General features: G+C 40.6%; 2 protein-coding genes across 9 annotated transcripts in view; one reads left to right on the top strand and one right to left on the bottom strand.

Annotated features, from left to right (window-relative positions):
- Positions 1 to 6,897, bottom strand: part of LOC117482815 (H-2 class I histocompatibility antigen, Q9 alpha chain-like) — a 50,757-nt gene extending 43,860 nt beyond the window's left edge. For 4 of the 7 annotated variants that reach the window (XR_004555925.1, XM_034131017.1, XM_034131015.1 and 1 more), the window contains exons 1-3: positions 6,779 to 6,897; positions 4,232 to 4,498; positions 3,428 to 3,706 (exon numbers count right to left, since the gene is read on the bottom strand). Coding sequence is in view for 5 of the 7 variants with exons in the window: in XM_034131017.1 (XP_033986908.1) it covers positions 3,428 to 3,706; positions 4,232 to 4,498; positions 6,779 to 6,839 (607 nt within the window). In the remaining 2 variants the exon portion in view is untranslated. The remainder of the gene's footprint in view (positions 1 to 3,427; positions 3,707 to 4,231; positions 4,499 to 6,778) is intronic. The other 3 variants (XR_004555924.1, XM_034131012.1, XM_034131016.1) reach the window with 2 other exon arrangements.
- LOC117482825 overlaps positions 1 to 15,803 on the top strand; it is a 182,408-nt gene that overhangs the window by 25,112 nt on the left and 141,493 nt on the right. For both annotated transcript variants that reach the window (XM_034131037.1, XM_034131038.1), the window contains one exon: positions 15,660 to 15,725. In XM_034131037.1, the coding sequence (XP_033986928.1) occupies positions 15,660 to 15,725 (66 nt within the window). The remainder of the gene's footprint in view (positions 1 to 15,659; positions 15,726 to 15,803) is intronic.

Here is a 15,803-nt window from a genome sequence, read left to right as displayed (position 1 = left end):
TATCTCCACTGTACTGTGTAGTGCTATAGTACCATTCACTGAATAGTTGATCAAAAGAAAGTTAATTCCAACACGTCTGATTATAAAATAACAGTTTAAGTTCTTTATTAAAGAAATATGCCAAACTTTTTATAGTTCCAGTTTTTTTAAATAACAGTATTTTGGTCTTAAATCCTTTCCAGACAGAAAGGCTGCGTACGATGAAACACGGACAGCTACACACCCAGTGGCGACTGGTCATTAGGGGCAGGTGGGGCACAGCCCCACCTAGTGTCAGCAGAAAGTATTACAAATAATGATTACAAAAATGCAAAAAAAAAAATAAAAAAATATATAAAATATATTTTAAGATCATGTTTAATCATCTGATTCGTCTGTACATTGCTGTTTTAGTCTGTGTTCTTCTAATTAGTGTGTCTACAGTCACAGTGTGTGCCTATTGAGCTGTTTAGAGCCATGTGGGACAAAACCTGATTATGCCCCTTCCTCTCGCTGTGAAGTCAACGGTGACTGTAAAAACTACACTGCGCATGCTCAGAGTATTTTGTAATGAAATGTGTGTGGCAAAAAAATAATGACCAGAGGGGCATGGAGCTACCATCCCCACCATACGTCATCTCAAATCATTCAGAGCTGATTGGCTGTAAGTACGTGTGCCGCGAAAAGTGTGGTGTGTGAAGAGGAGACGAGAGAGCTGCAGTGACGCGTCCTAAAACCAGGAAGTAAGCTGCGCATGGCTTCCCTCGACAAAAAAGCAATGAGATTTCTCCAGAGGATTTTAGAAAATAGCTGGAAATAAGATCTGTGGGAAACGTACCTGTTAGATAAATGCACGTTTTGATCAGCCGGATAACATCCACATGTCTACCCTACTTTTATAATTTTTTTATCATAAATCTATGGATTAGATTTATGATAGACTTTTGAAACTACAAGAACATAAGGAGGACTTTTACAAAAAAGTTATAGACATTTTTGTCCAGAAGGATAGGCAAATGGACTTCATCTTCAAGTCAAGGTAAGACCGCAATTTGATTGAAAATGGGATCTTACTAAGAGAGAACAATTCAATATTTAAATGATAAAATTACATTTTTTGGGTATCCTTTTGTTGAACTGTCTGTTTAAAATTAATCGAAGCATCAGACAAAAAAAGCTTTTGAAAATAATATTATATTTTGGTTTAGGTCAAAATATAATATTTGTAAACCTGAAGAGTCAGTGCCAGTGCCTCACCAGCCATGAACCTCACTGCACGTCACTGCAGAAGCTTATATATAGACATCTACGTTTTTTGTGCCCCACCACTTTTGTACATATAAAAACGCCACTGTACACACCAACATATTCAGATTTATTACACGATGCTCACACTACGCCTGTTTCATCATGTGAAGATGAAATGGTGTCTTCTGTCTCCATATCCCAGAATAATACCTTTGTTTGTAGAGGAGTCTAATGTTTTACTAATCTGAAACTGTTCAGTGTTAGTCAGACAAAATATGTGATTCAGAAGTTCACCTTGAAAGACAGAAACACTGGTCAAATAAAAAGAAATGCAGCAGAGAAAGAAAACAGAGTGAGTGAGTGAGAGACAGGTTTTCTCACCTTTTTTATAAACAAGGTAGCTGATGTGAGGTCGAGCATCAACCCCTCCCACTCTCCCCTCCCTATCTGTCCAGTTAGGTAGGCCACGCTGAGTAATTTCTCCTGCATCACTATAGCCGACCTGACCGCTGTAGTGAGCACTATGAAATCTTCCTCAAGCCCTCTGGATGCCTTACCAACGTCTATGCTAAAAGAAGTTTTTTCATGTGTCGCTCCACCCCTGCTCCACATTATAAACATCTCCATTGTCTCCGGCTCCGTCCCATCATTCTTTAAGCAGGCGGTTGTTCAGCCCATTCTCAAAAAACCCAATCTAGATCCCTCACTCCCGAATAATTACAGGCCCATCTCAAAGCTCCCATTTGTGTCAAAAGTTTTAGAAAAAGTTGTTGCTAACCAACTCAATACATTTCTGAATGATAATAAAATCCATGACAAATTCCAATCAGGTTTCAGAAAACACCACTCCACAGAATCAGCTCTCCTCAGGGTCTCCAACGACATCATGATGGCATCGGATGCAGGTGATTGCGTGGTTCTGGTGTTGTTGGACCTGAGTGCAGCGTTTGACACAGTGGACCACGCCATCATGCTAGATAGACTCAGGGAGTGGGTAGGCATCTCAGGGTCTGCCCTCCAGTGGTTTGCCTCGTACCTCAGTGGGAGAAGTTTCTCCGTGGCGGTGGGCCCGTTCTCATCACACAGCACTCCCCTATCCTGCGGCCTGCCCCAGGGTTCTGTTTTAGCCCCCCTTCTTTTTGCCAAGCTCAGGGGGGTTCTATCAAACACAGAAATGGAGATGGCTATTCATGCCTTTATTTCATCCCGGCTGGATTACTGTAATGCTCTGTTCTCCTGCCTCAACAAAACATCAATAAACCGGTTACAACAGGTCCAAAATGCTGCAGCCAGATTGCTCACTCGGTCCAAAAAAACATGCCACATCACCCCGATTCTTTCTGCCCTGCACTGGCTCCCTGTCCATCTCAGAACCCAATTCAAGGTATTGGTTTTCACATATAGAGCTGTCCATGGCCAAGCCCCAGCCTACATTAATGACCTGATCCTCCCTCATAGCACAACCCGGGCCCTGAGGTCCTCTGAGCAAGGCCTCCTAAGGGTGCCCCGAACCAGGCTAAAAACCAAGGGGGACCGTGCCTTTGAGGTGGTGGCCCCAAGGCTTTGGAACAAACTCCCCCAGACACTAAGAGCCTCTGCCTCAGTAGAGATTTTTAAGGGGCAGTTAAAGACCCACCTCTTCCGTCAGGCCTTTGGGGCATCGGAGGAGGTGAGTTAGTAGCTGTCTTTTATTGGTGTTTTATCGTATGTTTTATCCTATGTATTACCTGCTGTTGTTTTATGCCTTTTTATGCCTTTTATTCTACATTTTAGTTGTACTGTGAATTGTGTACTGTACTGTAAAGCACTTTGTACATTCGTGTTGAGAAGGGTGCTATATAAATAAAGTTTTACTTACTTACTTACTTACAGAGTGAGACAGTGTGTGACAAAGAGTGAGACAGAGTGAGACAGAGTGAGACAGTGTGAGACAAAGAGTGAGACAGAGTGAGACAGTGTGAGAGACAGAGTGAGACACAGTGTGAGGCACAGAGTGAGACACAGAGAGACACAGTGAGACAGTGTGTGAGACACAGTGAGACACAGTGAGACAGTGTGTGAGACACAGTGAGACAGAGAGTGAGACAGTGTGTGAGACACAGAGTGAGACACAGAGTGAGACATGTGTTGTAATGTCAGAAACACAGGAGACATGAACATGGAGGTGTTTATGAAACTCCATCAGGTCATGTGACTCTACCTGTTCTCATCAGGAAGCTCCTCCCATTGTTCATAAACTTCTTCAGATACTCAGGACAGACCTGGGTGAAGTAGTTCTTGAGGTTTGCCATCAAAGCTTTGTCCTTATCCAACCTCTGTTTGGTGAGGACAGCCTCTCGTCTTGGAGCGATCCATGACTCTGTCTCCAGGTCCAGTATCAGGAAGTCTTCTCCATCAAAACCATGGTGTAGATAACCTTTGACCTCACCAGTCTCATCATCCCAATCACAGCCTATCATCCTCTGGACAATGTGGACACCTGAGAGAGAGAGAGAGAGAGAGAGAGAGAGAGAGAGAGAGAGAGAGAGAAGAGAGAGAGAGAGAGAGAGAGAGAGAGAGAGAGAGACATAGAGAGAGAGAGAGAGAGAGAGAGAGAGAGACAGAGAGAGAGAGAGAGAGAGTCATTCAGAGTCTTTTTAATTAATTAGAAATAAATCCCTTTTTCTAACAACATCATTATGAAACAGAACTTCAGCACAGACTGTTTCCTGAACGTGTCGTTAGCCGAGTTTATTCTCTGAATGACTTTATTTAATTAACTTTAGTCACTACAAGTAGAGTTAGTCTCATGTAGAGAATAAAGAGACCTCTGGTGGTTATTATGGGATGGACAGAGACACTGTCAGTGTGTGTGTGTGTGTGTGTGTGTGTGTGTGTGTGTGTGTGTGTGTGTGTGTGTGTGTGTGTGTGTGTGTGTGTGTGTGTGTGTGTGTGTGTGTGTGTGTGTGTACAGGATGAAGATATAAACAATATATTATCAGTAGAAGGTGAAACATGAACTAACCTCCAGTTTGGTTGAAGCGCTGCTTTGCAGTTTCAATGTTGTTTTTGAAGACCTGCTGGTTACTCAGAGAGATCTGAGTGTTCCTCTCCCAGTACTGAGGATCCTCTGCTGTGATTCTGTTCATCCAGTCCTGTTTGGGTTCGTATCTCTTGGTGTTGCTGTCGTAGTGAGTTATCTGAACCTCATCAACCAACCCAACACTAACAAACTCTGGTAAGTTTGGGACTCCAGAGGACGCAGTGTCGAAATACTTCAGAGAGTGAGTCCCTGTAGGATAATAATAATGTAATAACTTCAGTCACTATAAATCTCCAAACAATGTTTATCTCCCACATTCAGATTTAAAAAGAACTACAGTAGTTACCAGATCTGTAAGTATTAAATACATATAGTGGAGTCAAAGTACACCATGTACCACCATTTAAGACACACTTTAAACTCACACAGCCCATAACAGTAGAGGAACAAACCCCCCAAAAAGGCTTTAGTTATTGAGATACCCCTACCCGAGGTAGAACAAAGCACAACCATGTTTTTTCATTACTTTAATTTGTCTAGTTTATGAAACGAAAAATGTGCGCTCCTCTGAAGGGAGCCGTGTTGGCCTTATCCCATGTATCTCTGGAAATAATTATCAGAATTTCACCAAATTTGGCCTAAATGTTCACAGAGAGGTAAGCATACAATAAAGCAAAGATTATAGCAATACCTTTTACGTACTTTGTATTATTAACACTTAAACACACATAAATCATAGGCGGAAATGGAATAGGATATTTAAAAAGCAAAAGGTATGTTTATGCTTTTCTGTCATTTTTAAACTAAAGAGTCCAATCACCCAAAAATGTCATTTATATGTACCAGAGACTCTTATCTTTTCATAGAAATAGTTTTTTTGACTATTCACTTCCCCCTCTGCTGTCACCAGCCTCTAACAGCTAACCAGTGCAGCCAAAATGGCCGTCAGAATGGGGCCCTGTGGGTGTACCTGTGTGAAGGGAAGGACTCAACGCATAGATTAAGAGATCAAAACATATTATATATAATAATGTTTTTTATTATAATCATTATTATATATATGCTTTATACATCAAACTTTTCTATTCCAAACACAGTTTTTGTTTGTATTTTACATAATCTTTTAATAACAGTTGATACTGTAGATACTGTGATCCCATGAGCTAACAGGTTTCTTGGCATAATATGTTCACATGATTTAAATAAACATTTTCAATTATTAGATTGGATAAATCAAATCTTAAATGAATGATATATGTTATATAGAGTATGTATATATACACTGGGGTGCTTTGTATTTTGTATGTGTGTTATATAGCCTAAATGTATGGAATACAAATAATGCATTCAAAATAAAAAAAGAATAAAACACAAAATAATGCAGACAAATAAACATGAATTATCCTCATGTGAAACCAAAAGTTAACATGTTGTCTTGTTAGTACATTACTACATCATGTTATCCTCCCATATACAACTATATCAAAAACATTTTTGAACCCGAAACGCAATCTTTCATCAGTTTTGGGTGATTGGACTCTTTAGTTTAAAAATGACAGAAAAGCATAAACATACCTTTTGCATTTTAAATGTCCTATTCCATTTCGGCATATGAATTATGTGTGTGTAAGTGTTAATATTACAAAAAAGGTAAAAGGTATTGCTATAATCTTTGCAATCTGGTGTGCATTACCTCTCTGTGAACATTTAGGCCAAATTTGGTGAAATTCTGATCATTATTTCCAGGGATACATGTGATAAGGCCAACACGGCCCCCTTCAGAGGAGCGCACATTTTCACTATTTTCGGTTATGGGAAAGTTCCAAACATTAACCAAAACAAATAATTTTGCTGTGAAATATTTTTATACAACAATCCGTTTCATAAACTAGACGTATTAAAGTAATGAAAAAACATGGTTGTGCTTTGTTCTACCTCGGGTAGGTGTACCTCAACTCAGGGGTACTCAAACTTTTTTATTAAAGGTCCAGTTGTGAACTTTATACAAGGTCACTGGTCCGGATCAATGCCCGACATGTCGTTGCAGTAAATTAAAGGGTGTTTCATGTTGTCGTTGCTGTGGACCTTCTTAATCTACCTTCTTTGGGAGCCCCCTTCTGGTCCAAGCACTTGCCTGCCTTGCCTGTCGGTAAACGGCGCCCCTGTATACACACACACCTTCAATACATACATACAGTATGTCAAGGTAAACTTGCGGTTAATTTGCGGTCTGCTATGCGTGTCACGCTCGCGCACACAAGTAAATATATATGCACGTTCATTCTCACAACGCGTCAGACACAAGACGCGCGTACATGATGATGTACATTAATTTATCAGAATCAGAATTCTTTTTTTTTTTTTTTTTTTTTATAATTTTTTTTTATTTTTTATAATGCGACACAGGGTTCGGTCCGGATTGATTTGCAGTTCGGTCCGGATCCAGACCTTGGTCCGGAGTTTGAGAAGCCCTGCTGTAAACACATGAAGCATTTCTTATTTTCCAACGCAAAGAATCAAAAGACTCACGTGCAGATGTGCAGTGTGGGCCTACTATTCCCAGGAGAAGCAGAAACAGCAACATCTTCATGTTGATCTCACGAGGCTTTCTGTGTGAAAGGTTCTTTATCCACAGAAACACAGCCGTCCTTCTTCTTCTTCTTCTCTTCGTTTTTTGGCGGATTGCAAACAACTTAAAAGGTGCATACCGCCACCTACTGTACATGAGTATGAATCATCATATCATACCAACTCTTTAACCTATGATCTAATCAAAATAAATAAATAAATCAACAAAAAACAAAAAACAAAACATGAAATAAATAAAACAAAAATAAAAATCTATGTTCTTTCTTGACCTAATGTTAAATTCTTTTTCCTACCCCAGTTTCACTCAAGAATGTAAACAGTGCCTTTCTGGTAGCTCTTACTCCCTCTCCTTTTGTTCCCAAAATACCAACCACACTCCATTCCCTCTCTGCCTCTAAAACTTTAGCCTTTAGTTTTTCTCTTTCCGCTTTATATATGTCACAATGTAACAAGATATGTTCTACATCTTCTTTTACTCCACAGTTCCCACACTTGTCACTGTCACTTTTCCCCATGACATACAGCGTACCATTCAATGCTGTGTGATTTATTCTGAGCCTAGCTATCATGATTTCCTCCCTTCTGTTTCTTTCTTTATAAATATGAATTGTAATTGTCTTTTGTACTTTGTGATATTCTTTGCCTTTCTGGTCTTTCTCCCACCTTTTCTGCCAGATCTCCATCCCTTTCTTCTTAATTACTGCTTTTCCTTCTCCTTTTCCAAGTTGAACTGGTAATGTTATTTCCTTTTGTAGTGCACTTTTTGCTAATTTATCAGCACACTCGTTCCCTTTCACCCCCTCATGTGCAGGCACCCAGCAGAACTGCAGATCTATGCCGCCTCTGTGCAATCTTAACAGGCTATGATTCAGTTCTATGAGAATGTCTTCTCTGGCAGTTGTTGTTGATTGTATGCTTTGTAATATGGACAATGAATCTGTGCACATCACCACCCTATCTGGTCTGACCTCTTCAACCCACTGTAATCCTATTATTACTGCCAGCATTTCTGCTGTGTACACTGATAATTGATCAGACGCTCTTTTTGAAATAGATATTTTAAATTCTGGGATGTATATACCAATTCCAACACACTCTTCCTTGTTCTTAGAACCATCTGTGTAAATTTGTAGGCAATTGTAATACTTTTCATTCAGATACATACTTGTTTTAATTCCCACTTCATTTACTTGCCACTCTTTTTTCCTTTCTACAATACTCATATCTATTTTAGCTTCTGGGAAAAGCCATGGAGGAACGCTGCTAAATGGGGTTGCTTTAGCAAACGTGATATTGTCCACTCCATATGCCCTCGTTCTCTCCTTACTCGTCCAGCCAAACCCACGTCCCTGGAATTTTGCATATTCCCAGCAATCCTGTAATATTCTGTTTGAAATATTTCCTTCTCCACTTCCTTGTAGCCTGACCCAGTATGACAGAGCAAGTTTCTCTCTTCTGATCTCCAGAGGTGTCTCTCCTGCTTCTATCAGAACTGCATTGATAGGGGATGACTTTATCGCTCCAATACACAACCGCAATGCTTTATATTGTATTCTATCAATTTTTAAAAGCGATGTTTTTGCTGCTGCTCCATACACTATACAACCATAATCTATTGTGGACCTCATAATTGATCTGTAAATGTCTATTAATGCTTGTTTGTCTGCGCCCCAGTTGCATCCAGCTACAGCTCGCAATAAATTTAATACTTTTTTGCATTTTGTTTCCACTTGATTAATATGCATTTTCCATGTATATTTGCTATCAAACCACAGTCCTAGGTATTTGAACTCATTCACCTTTGTCATTGGACGATCATATAGTGTTAGCTGTTGGCCATCAATCTTGCGTTTGTTTGTGAATACCATGTAGCATGACTTGCTTTCTGACATTTTGAATCCCCAGTTATATGACCACCTCTCCACTTTTTTAATCGCTCTAGCTATATTCTCCATTACGTATGGGGCATTTCTTCCCCTCATCCAAATAGCCCCATCATCTGCGTATAGAGCCGATTGAATGCATGTGTCTAAACATGTAAATATATCATTGATCATGATGTTAAATAATATTGGACTGACTGCACTCCCTTGGGGGATACCATTTTCTATTTCAAAATAGTTGGAAATATCTGCTCCAACCTTTACTCTAAATGTCCTGTCTGTTAAAAAGGCCCTTACCCAATTGTACATTCTCCCTCCAATACCCATTCTACTCAATTTGATCAGTAACCCATCCCTCCACATACAGTCATACGCCTTTTCAATGTCAAAGTACACTATTGCCATTATCTCTTTCATTTTCAATGTTTTTTCCACATCATTACTCACTCTTACTAAAGCATCTATTGTGGACCGCCCTTTACGAAATCCGCTCTGAAAACTACTCAGCAGCCCTTTCTGCTCCAGTACATGTGAGAGCCTACGGACAATGATCTTTTCCATCCATTTACATAGGTGTGATGTAAGAGCTATTGGTCTGTAGTTACTAGGGTTAGCTGTATCTTTCCCTGGCTTATTGAATGGTAGCACGACTGCTGTTTTCCACAAACTTGGCATATCTCCTTCTCTCCAGATTTTATTGAAAAGACTCAGCACCATTGTCATAGTTTCCATAGGCAACTGTCTAAACATAGCATAACATAGCTGGTCTTGTCCTGGGGCTGTATAACCTGTACCTTGTAAGGCTATTTTGAGTTCTGACATTGTAAATTCCACATCAAGAGCTGACCTATTATCCTGTCTCTTCTCCTTCACGTTTCATTCTCTGCTAGTAACTGCTGTTTTTGCTGCCTATGAATATCACTGAGATGTTCCCCGCTATGTACTGCTGCAAGTGTCCTTCCTAACATGTCTGCCTTCTCTTTATCTGTCACTGCCAGCCTCTCCCCATCAACCAAAGCTGGAATTTTAATGGATTTCCTTTTCCCACTCATCCGCTTAAACATGGACCAGACATCACCTAATTTTACTCCTCTGCCAATGGTAGAACAAAATTCTCTCCATGTTCTTTTTTTGTGTATTTGATTGTCCTTCGAGCAGCTGCCCTTTTCCTTTGAAACTCTATAACATTATTTTGTGTCATGTTTTTCTTTAATTCTCTAAATGCATTATTTCGCTCTTTAATAGCCCTGCTGCATTCCTCATTCCACCATGGCACCACTTTCTTCCTACCCTTGGTTGTTGTTTTGGGTATACTGTTCTCTGCTGCATTTAGAATATGTTGCGTTATTTGGCTTGTAATGACCTCTATGCTTCCCTCTGATGTTAGCAGGTGTACCGACTCCTCACACCATATCCTACATTTCCCCCAATCAGCTTTAGCAAAGCACCACCTGGTTATTGCACCTCCTTCCTGTATATATACATTAGTATTCATTTTAGTAAGCACTGGATAATGGTCAGTTCCTACTGTGGATTTATTCAAAACAAACCATTCGCATGTATGAACCAAACAGTTTGACACTAATGTCAGATCCAGGCATGATACTTTCCCCCTGTGTACATCTACTCTTGTGCCATGTCCATCATTAAGGCATACTAGTGTTCTTTCCTCCAGCATTTCTTCCACTATATTTCCGTTACTGTCTGTATGGTTGCTGCCCCATAGACTGTTGTGTGCATTGAAATCACCACACCAAACTTCCTTCCTATGTTTATTGCCTGCTATTTCTTTAAATATATCAGTGGTTAGATTTTTACATGGGTTGTATAAATTGATTATCCTAATGTTATCTTGTTTCCTAGGGTTGCAGATTTCCACTATAATACACTCTATATCATCAGGAGATTGCACCTCCCTATATGCCACACCATCTTTGAGAAACGTGGCACACCCTCCACCATTTTGATTATTATCTCTATCATGCCTTATACAGCTAAATCCTGGAATGACAAAGTCTAATTGAGGTCGTAACCAGGTTTCTTGCACACATATTACCTCAGGGACTACCTCTAGATCATATATATATTTCTTGAATTCTTGACCATTAGCTATGAGGCTTCTTGCGTTCCACTGTAGTATGTGCAGCACCATGATTAAGGATCTAACCCTCATCCTGATTTTCATTTTCCCCAGCTCCATTTATAGTTAGCATTGCATGTATCTGATCTGCTTTAATATCTTTCATGTCAAGGAATTTTCCAGCTGCCTCCACAATGGCTTTGATTCTATCACTTTTCTTTTTTAACTGCAATGCAACATTTACAGTATGGCATATAAATACCACAAAATTCACCTTTTTCACTCCTAAAACATCATCATCCTCTTTACTCTTGGTGGCGCTGTGGGGTTGGATTTGAAGATTACTTTTTGGTGTGTTCCTGACATTTTGTATTGTAATGCTCTGCTCCATTCCACTAGGGGTCTTATTGATTGTTACTGTTCCCCTTACTTTCTTTATTGCTTCTGCGTATGAAACTTTGTTTGTAATCTTAACTCTCTGCACCTCTCTGGCCTCTCTCTGCACTTCACAACCTCCAAACGCAGCACTGTGATCTCCTCCGCAGTTACAACATTTAACCTTTGCATCCTTTTCACATTTCCCATACTCATGTTTTCCTCCGCATCTCGCACACCTTAGCTGTCCTTTACACTGCTGCGCTGTGTGCCCCATTCGTTGACATGCATAGCACCTGAGAGGTTTGGGGATGTACTCCCTAACCATGAAGTTCAAATATCCCATTTGTACTGCCTTAGGTAAGATTCTCTCAAACTGAATGAGAACTGATAATGTTTCTTTGAGTGTACCATCCCGTTTGCTTTTAAGCCTTGTGACTTCCACTATTTTGCCTCCTTTTAATTCACTTTTCACATCTTCCATTGACATGTCCAATGGTACTCCTGAGATTACTCCTCTCAGTTTCGCCATTGCTCCTGGAACATGCGCCTTCATTTTCTCCCCATTCAGTGAGTTCATTCCCAGAATCTTTTCCTGCTGCTGTTTGTTATTGGCATGTATCAATACCCGCTTATTGTTCATGAATTTAGCAAATTTAATTTTTCCAATCTCTTTTTCAATTGCTTTGGTAAGTTTAATCGGGTGGTAATGCCCACCATCCTGATTGAATTCTATTACCACTTTCCACTCGTGTTCTATTTCTTTATTCAACATTGCTTGACTGTCATTTTGACTGACTCTTGATTTTTTGTTTTGCTTAGCCTCGTCTGCTTCACCCGACCAATCCGACCAACTTCGAGCTCTTACTGAACTATCTCTGTCTCTCAAAGATCTTTTCTTCTTCGCAGCTTTGGCTATCATCCATTCCATATTGTGTCTTTGGCTACCATCTGAGCTGGTTGACATGATGAAACACTCAATGTACAGTTTATGCAAATCCGCCAAAATAACAGTCCAATGCTACCGTTTCTGTATGTATCCGAATTTCCGATTCTCTGTGAACTTTCTGCCACGCGTCTCCAACTTCACTTCCTTCTTCCGCGTCCCCACAGCCGTCCTTTCTGCAGAGCGGGATGTCAATGATGCCCCTTTCACACCAACGCAACTCCGGTTCAAGCTCCGTGCTAGAGCTTTTCTGGTTCAGAACCGGTTCTTCGGTTTAGCGCCGGCTCTTTTCACACCGCTCAGAGCCCGACTGGTGCTGCCGCTGCTGCGTCATGACGTCACAGTTTACGTCGCTGAGTTTCTCCCCAACGGAGCTCACCTCACAACAACAACGGGCCGGGGACTGCGTTGCTTTTAATCATACGAAGCCAGATTAAATTAAATAACGACTTCTCCAACCTTATACTTTTCTCCAGAGTGCCGTGGTTCATTGTTTATTAATGTGTTTCAGCGGCATTTACCGACCGCTGCAGTGCTGGCCGGCTGCTCTTCAACGGGAGTGTATTCTCCCGTTAGCTCCGGGTTAGCTCACACGGCTCTAAAGTATTCACTGTCTGACTGTCACACAAGCAGCTGATACATATCCCCAGTTCCCCTTAAGTGAATGTGTGTCAGTCTGAATTGACGCTGTTTGCCGTACTCGCCTTAAGTGTTAGCTCAGGTTAATCTCGCCCCCCTCCGACGTAAGCGTGACGTATGCGGTTCTTGCTTCTAGACGGACAACTTTTTGGTGCTCGAAACGAACCGGATTCCGGAGCTATGACGCTGCTCTCCGCTGCGGTGTGAACAGGAAAACCCGGTGCTTTTCAAGCACCAGCACCGAACCGGCCCTGAAACACCGTTGGTGTGAAACGGGTATGAGAGAGACACACAGAAGGGAGGTAACACCAGCTCCGTCTGAGCCAATGAGAATTCAGTCTGAGCGTCGCGTCACTTGTTGCTCGGTAAATCTCCCTCACTCAGGTTGTGTATCGAAAGTGAAGGCAAGCCAAGTTTATTTATATAGCACATTTCAACACAAGGCAATTCTAAGTGCTTTACAAAAATGAAAGACATTAAGAGCATTAAGAAACATATTATGAATTGACATTTAAAAACACTCATTTAGAAGCAAAGACACATGAATAAAAGTGACAGTGCAGTGTGAGATACACACATCTGAAATGTTTAGCTCTGACTCTCAATCATTGCCAACTTTTTAGCAGAAATAGTTTTCTATCACCTCCCTTTCTTTCTACTTCCTTGTATAACTTGTCTTTTAGTTATTTCAAATGTGTCGTGCTAAATGAACCCCTCTTTGTGTGCCATTGACTTTAGAGTGAGTCATGTGAGAGTCTGTTATTTGACACAGACCTGTGTGCTATCAAAGCATCAGGTTCTTGGAGATGTCCACTACCAAGTCCATATCCATTGAATGATGTTCTGTATGTGTACGTATGTGAAGGTGTTGTGGTTCAGTTCAGCTCTCTGCACACATCAGGCCTTCTATCAGGACAAACTATATCATAAAACACAAGAGTTTCCATATCTGACCTCAGCGTTTGAAATGAAAGCAATAATGAATGAAAGCAAAGCAGAAAGAGAGTCAGAGAGCGTCTGAAACATCCGATCTGTGAACGCTGAGCAGTGCTTCTACCAGAGAAATGTAACACCTGTGTTGATGTTTGAACACCTGACGCTGTGTTTCACTTTGTTTCAGCTCTGTTTCTACTTCAAACCCTCAACAGGAATGAGAGCTGTACTCTCTCTCTTCCTGAAAGCAGCAGCTAATGATTGACAGGTGGTTTCTCTGAGCCCTGTGTTACTGTGTGTCTCTTCCCCTAACTGTCTGTCCCCAGGTGAGCCTCTCAGGTGATCCCAATCCCTCGCCTTCATCAAAGGCTGAGGAAAGCTGCAGCAGCTTCATGTCCTCTTCCTCCTGCTCTGCATGGATGTGTGTGATCAGTGTGTTGTCTCTGTGGGACACTTGGCACTCGTTGGGACTCGTGTTTTTTAACCGTCCTGTCGTGTTCGGGTCAAATCTGACTGATTTACATCAATCATAAATATTGTGTTTCACATGTGATGGCCTCCAGGCCTCATGATATCCTCCACAGTAGCATGTGAACATATCAAACTGCTGATCCACACTTTCATTGAGTTTTGAGAGGTTTAGTCAACTTTGTAACACATAGGAGATGAATGGAGAACCCTAGATGATGTTCCTCCATCAGATACACAACCACATCAACAACCATGTTATCTGTTAGTCTATTCTTTGTTTACTCACTGCAGGTATTCATGTGAACCAGTAGAGACTTTGTTTACTGCTTAAAAAGGAATAACATTTGGTGATGATAATGTTTGTTGTGTTAATGTAAGAGCAGTTGAAACAGACAGGAAGTGAGGAAGGAGAAAGGAACCTGACAGGAGGGTTCAGTGTTAGGAGCTCAGATCCATATCACTTTTATATTGATTACTTTTTTATTTAGCCTTTAGTACGTTTTTTAAATTGGTTAGTGAGCCCTCTTTGCTTTTGAGTAATTCAAAGACATCTTGTGGTTTTGCAAATCAGTTTCCTCTTTGTTATTTAATATTTTGTTCCCTCCCTTTCACCCCCAGACTATCAGGGAGCACCCTCACATCTTTACACTCACAGAGCAAAAACTAATATGTGTTGTTACAGAAAAGTAAAAACTACTTTCATCTTCTGAATGTGGTTCCTAGTTTTCTCAGAGCTCTGAATATGTATTATAATATTTGTCTTTCTTCGACTTACTCCTTATTACCTTTTGTTTAAACATGTTTAAATGCTTTTGTTTCCAAATTAAAGTGGACCTATCATACTATATTTGAATAATATAGTATAGGACCATACCTATATAAGGCATATTTATACTTTTTTTTTTCAAAATACCAAACAGATCATGCATTTTAGCCATGCCTCATTTCGCTCAATTTGACAATTTCTAGCTCTGTGTTTGTAGGGGCAGATTCAGTGAGAACAGCACCATCTACAGGCCTGGCATATGTACTACAGCGTCTCCAGTGCTTTCGAACGGCAATGGCCGTGGCTGTCTCCTCCTGATTGGTGGAGTTGGCCCAATAGCCGTAGCGCCACCGTCCTGACGTCAGGACAGTGTTCAAATCTGGATCAGTTTTTATCAGATCCGTTGCAGCCCCTTTTTTAGAGATTTGGGTATGGAGGAAAATAGAGAGGGTTGTGTTTTCTGACACTTGGTGAGTTCCCTGGAACACCGGGGACACATATTCATGTATAAAAGACGTACAAAAGTGCATTTTGCATGATAGGTCCCCTTTAAATAAAGAACCTTTAAGATCAATAAATGTAATTGTGGAGGATTGGCATCATCTGGTAGACATGTTGTAGTTTACAGATTACAAACAGTTCAGTGCGTAAGTAATGGAGATGAAGCTGGCGACACAAAGAAAGGTCATAGCAGTAACGCTCTGAAGCTCCAACACACAATGAGGCAGGAAGAACATCAGGTGGAGAGGAAGGAGAAGACTTTCTACTCCACTTCAATTATCTGACACTTTAAGGTACTTTAAAGATTCAGATTACAGAATATAAATCAACAAATAATTGATTGTGTGTATGAGTTTAGATAAAATGATATT

The sequence above is a fragment of the Trematomus bernacchii genome, unplaced genomic scaffold, assembly GCF_902827165.1.
Source record: "Trematomus bernacchii unplaced genomic scaffold, fTreBer1.1, whole genome shotgun sequence".
Taxonomy (NCBI): domain Eukaryota; kingdom Metazoa; phylum Chordata; class Actinopteri; order Perciformes; family Nototheniidae; genus Trematomus; species Trematomus bernacchii.
Note: the sequence above shows the minus strand (reverse complement) of the source record. Positions and strands in the feature narration are given on the sequence as shown.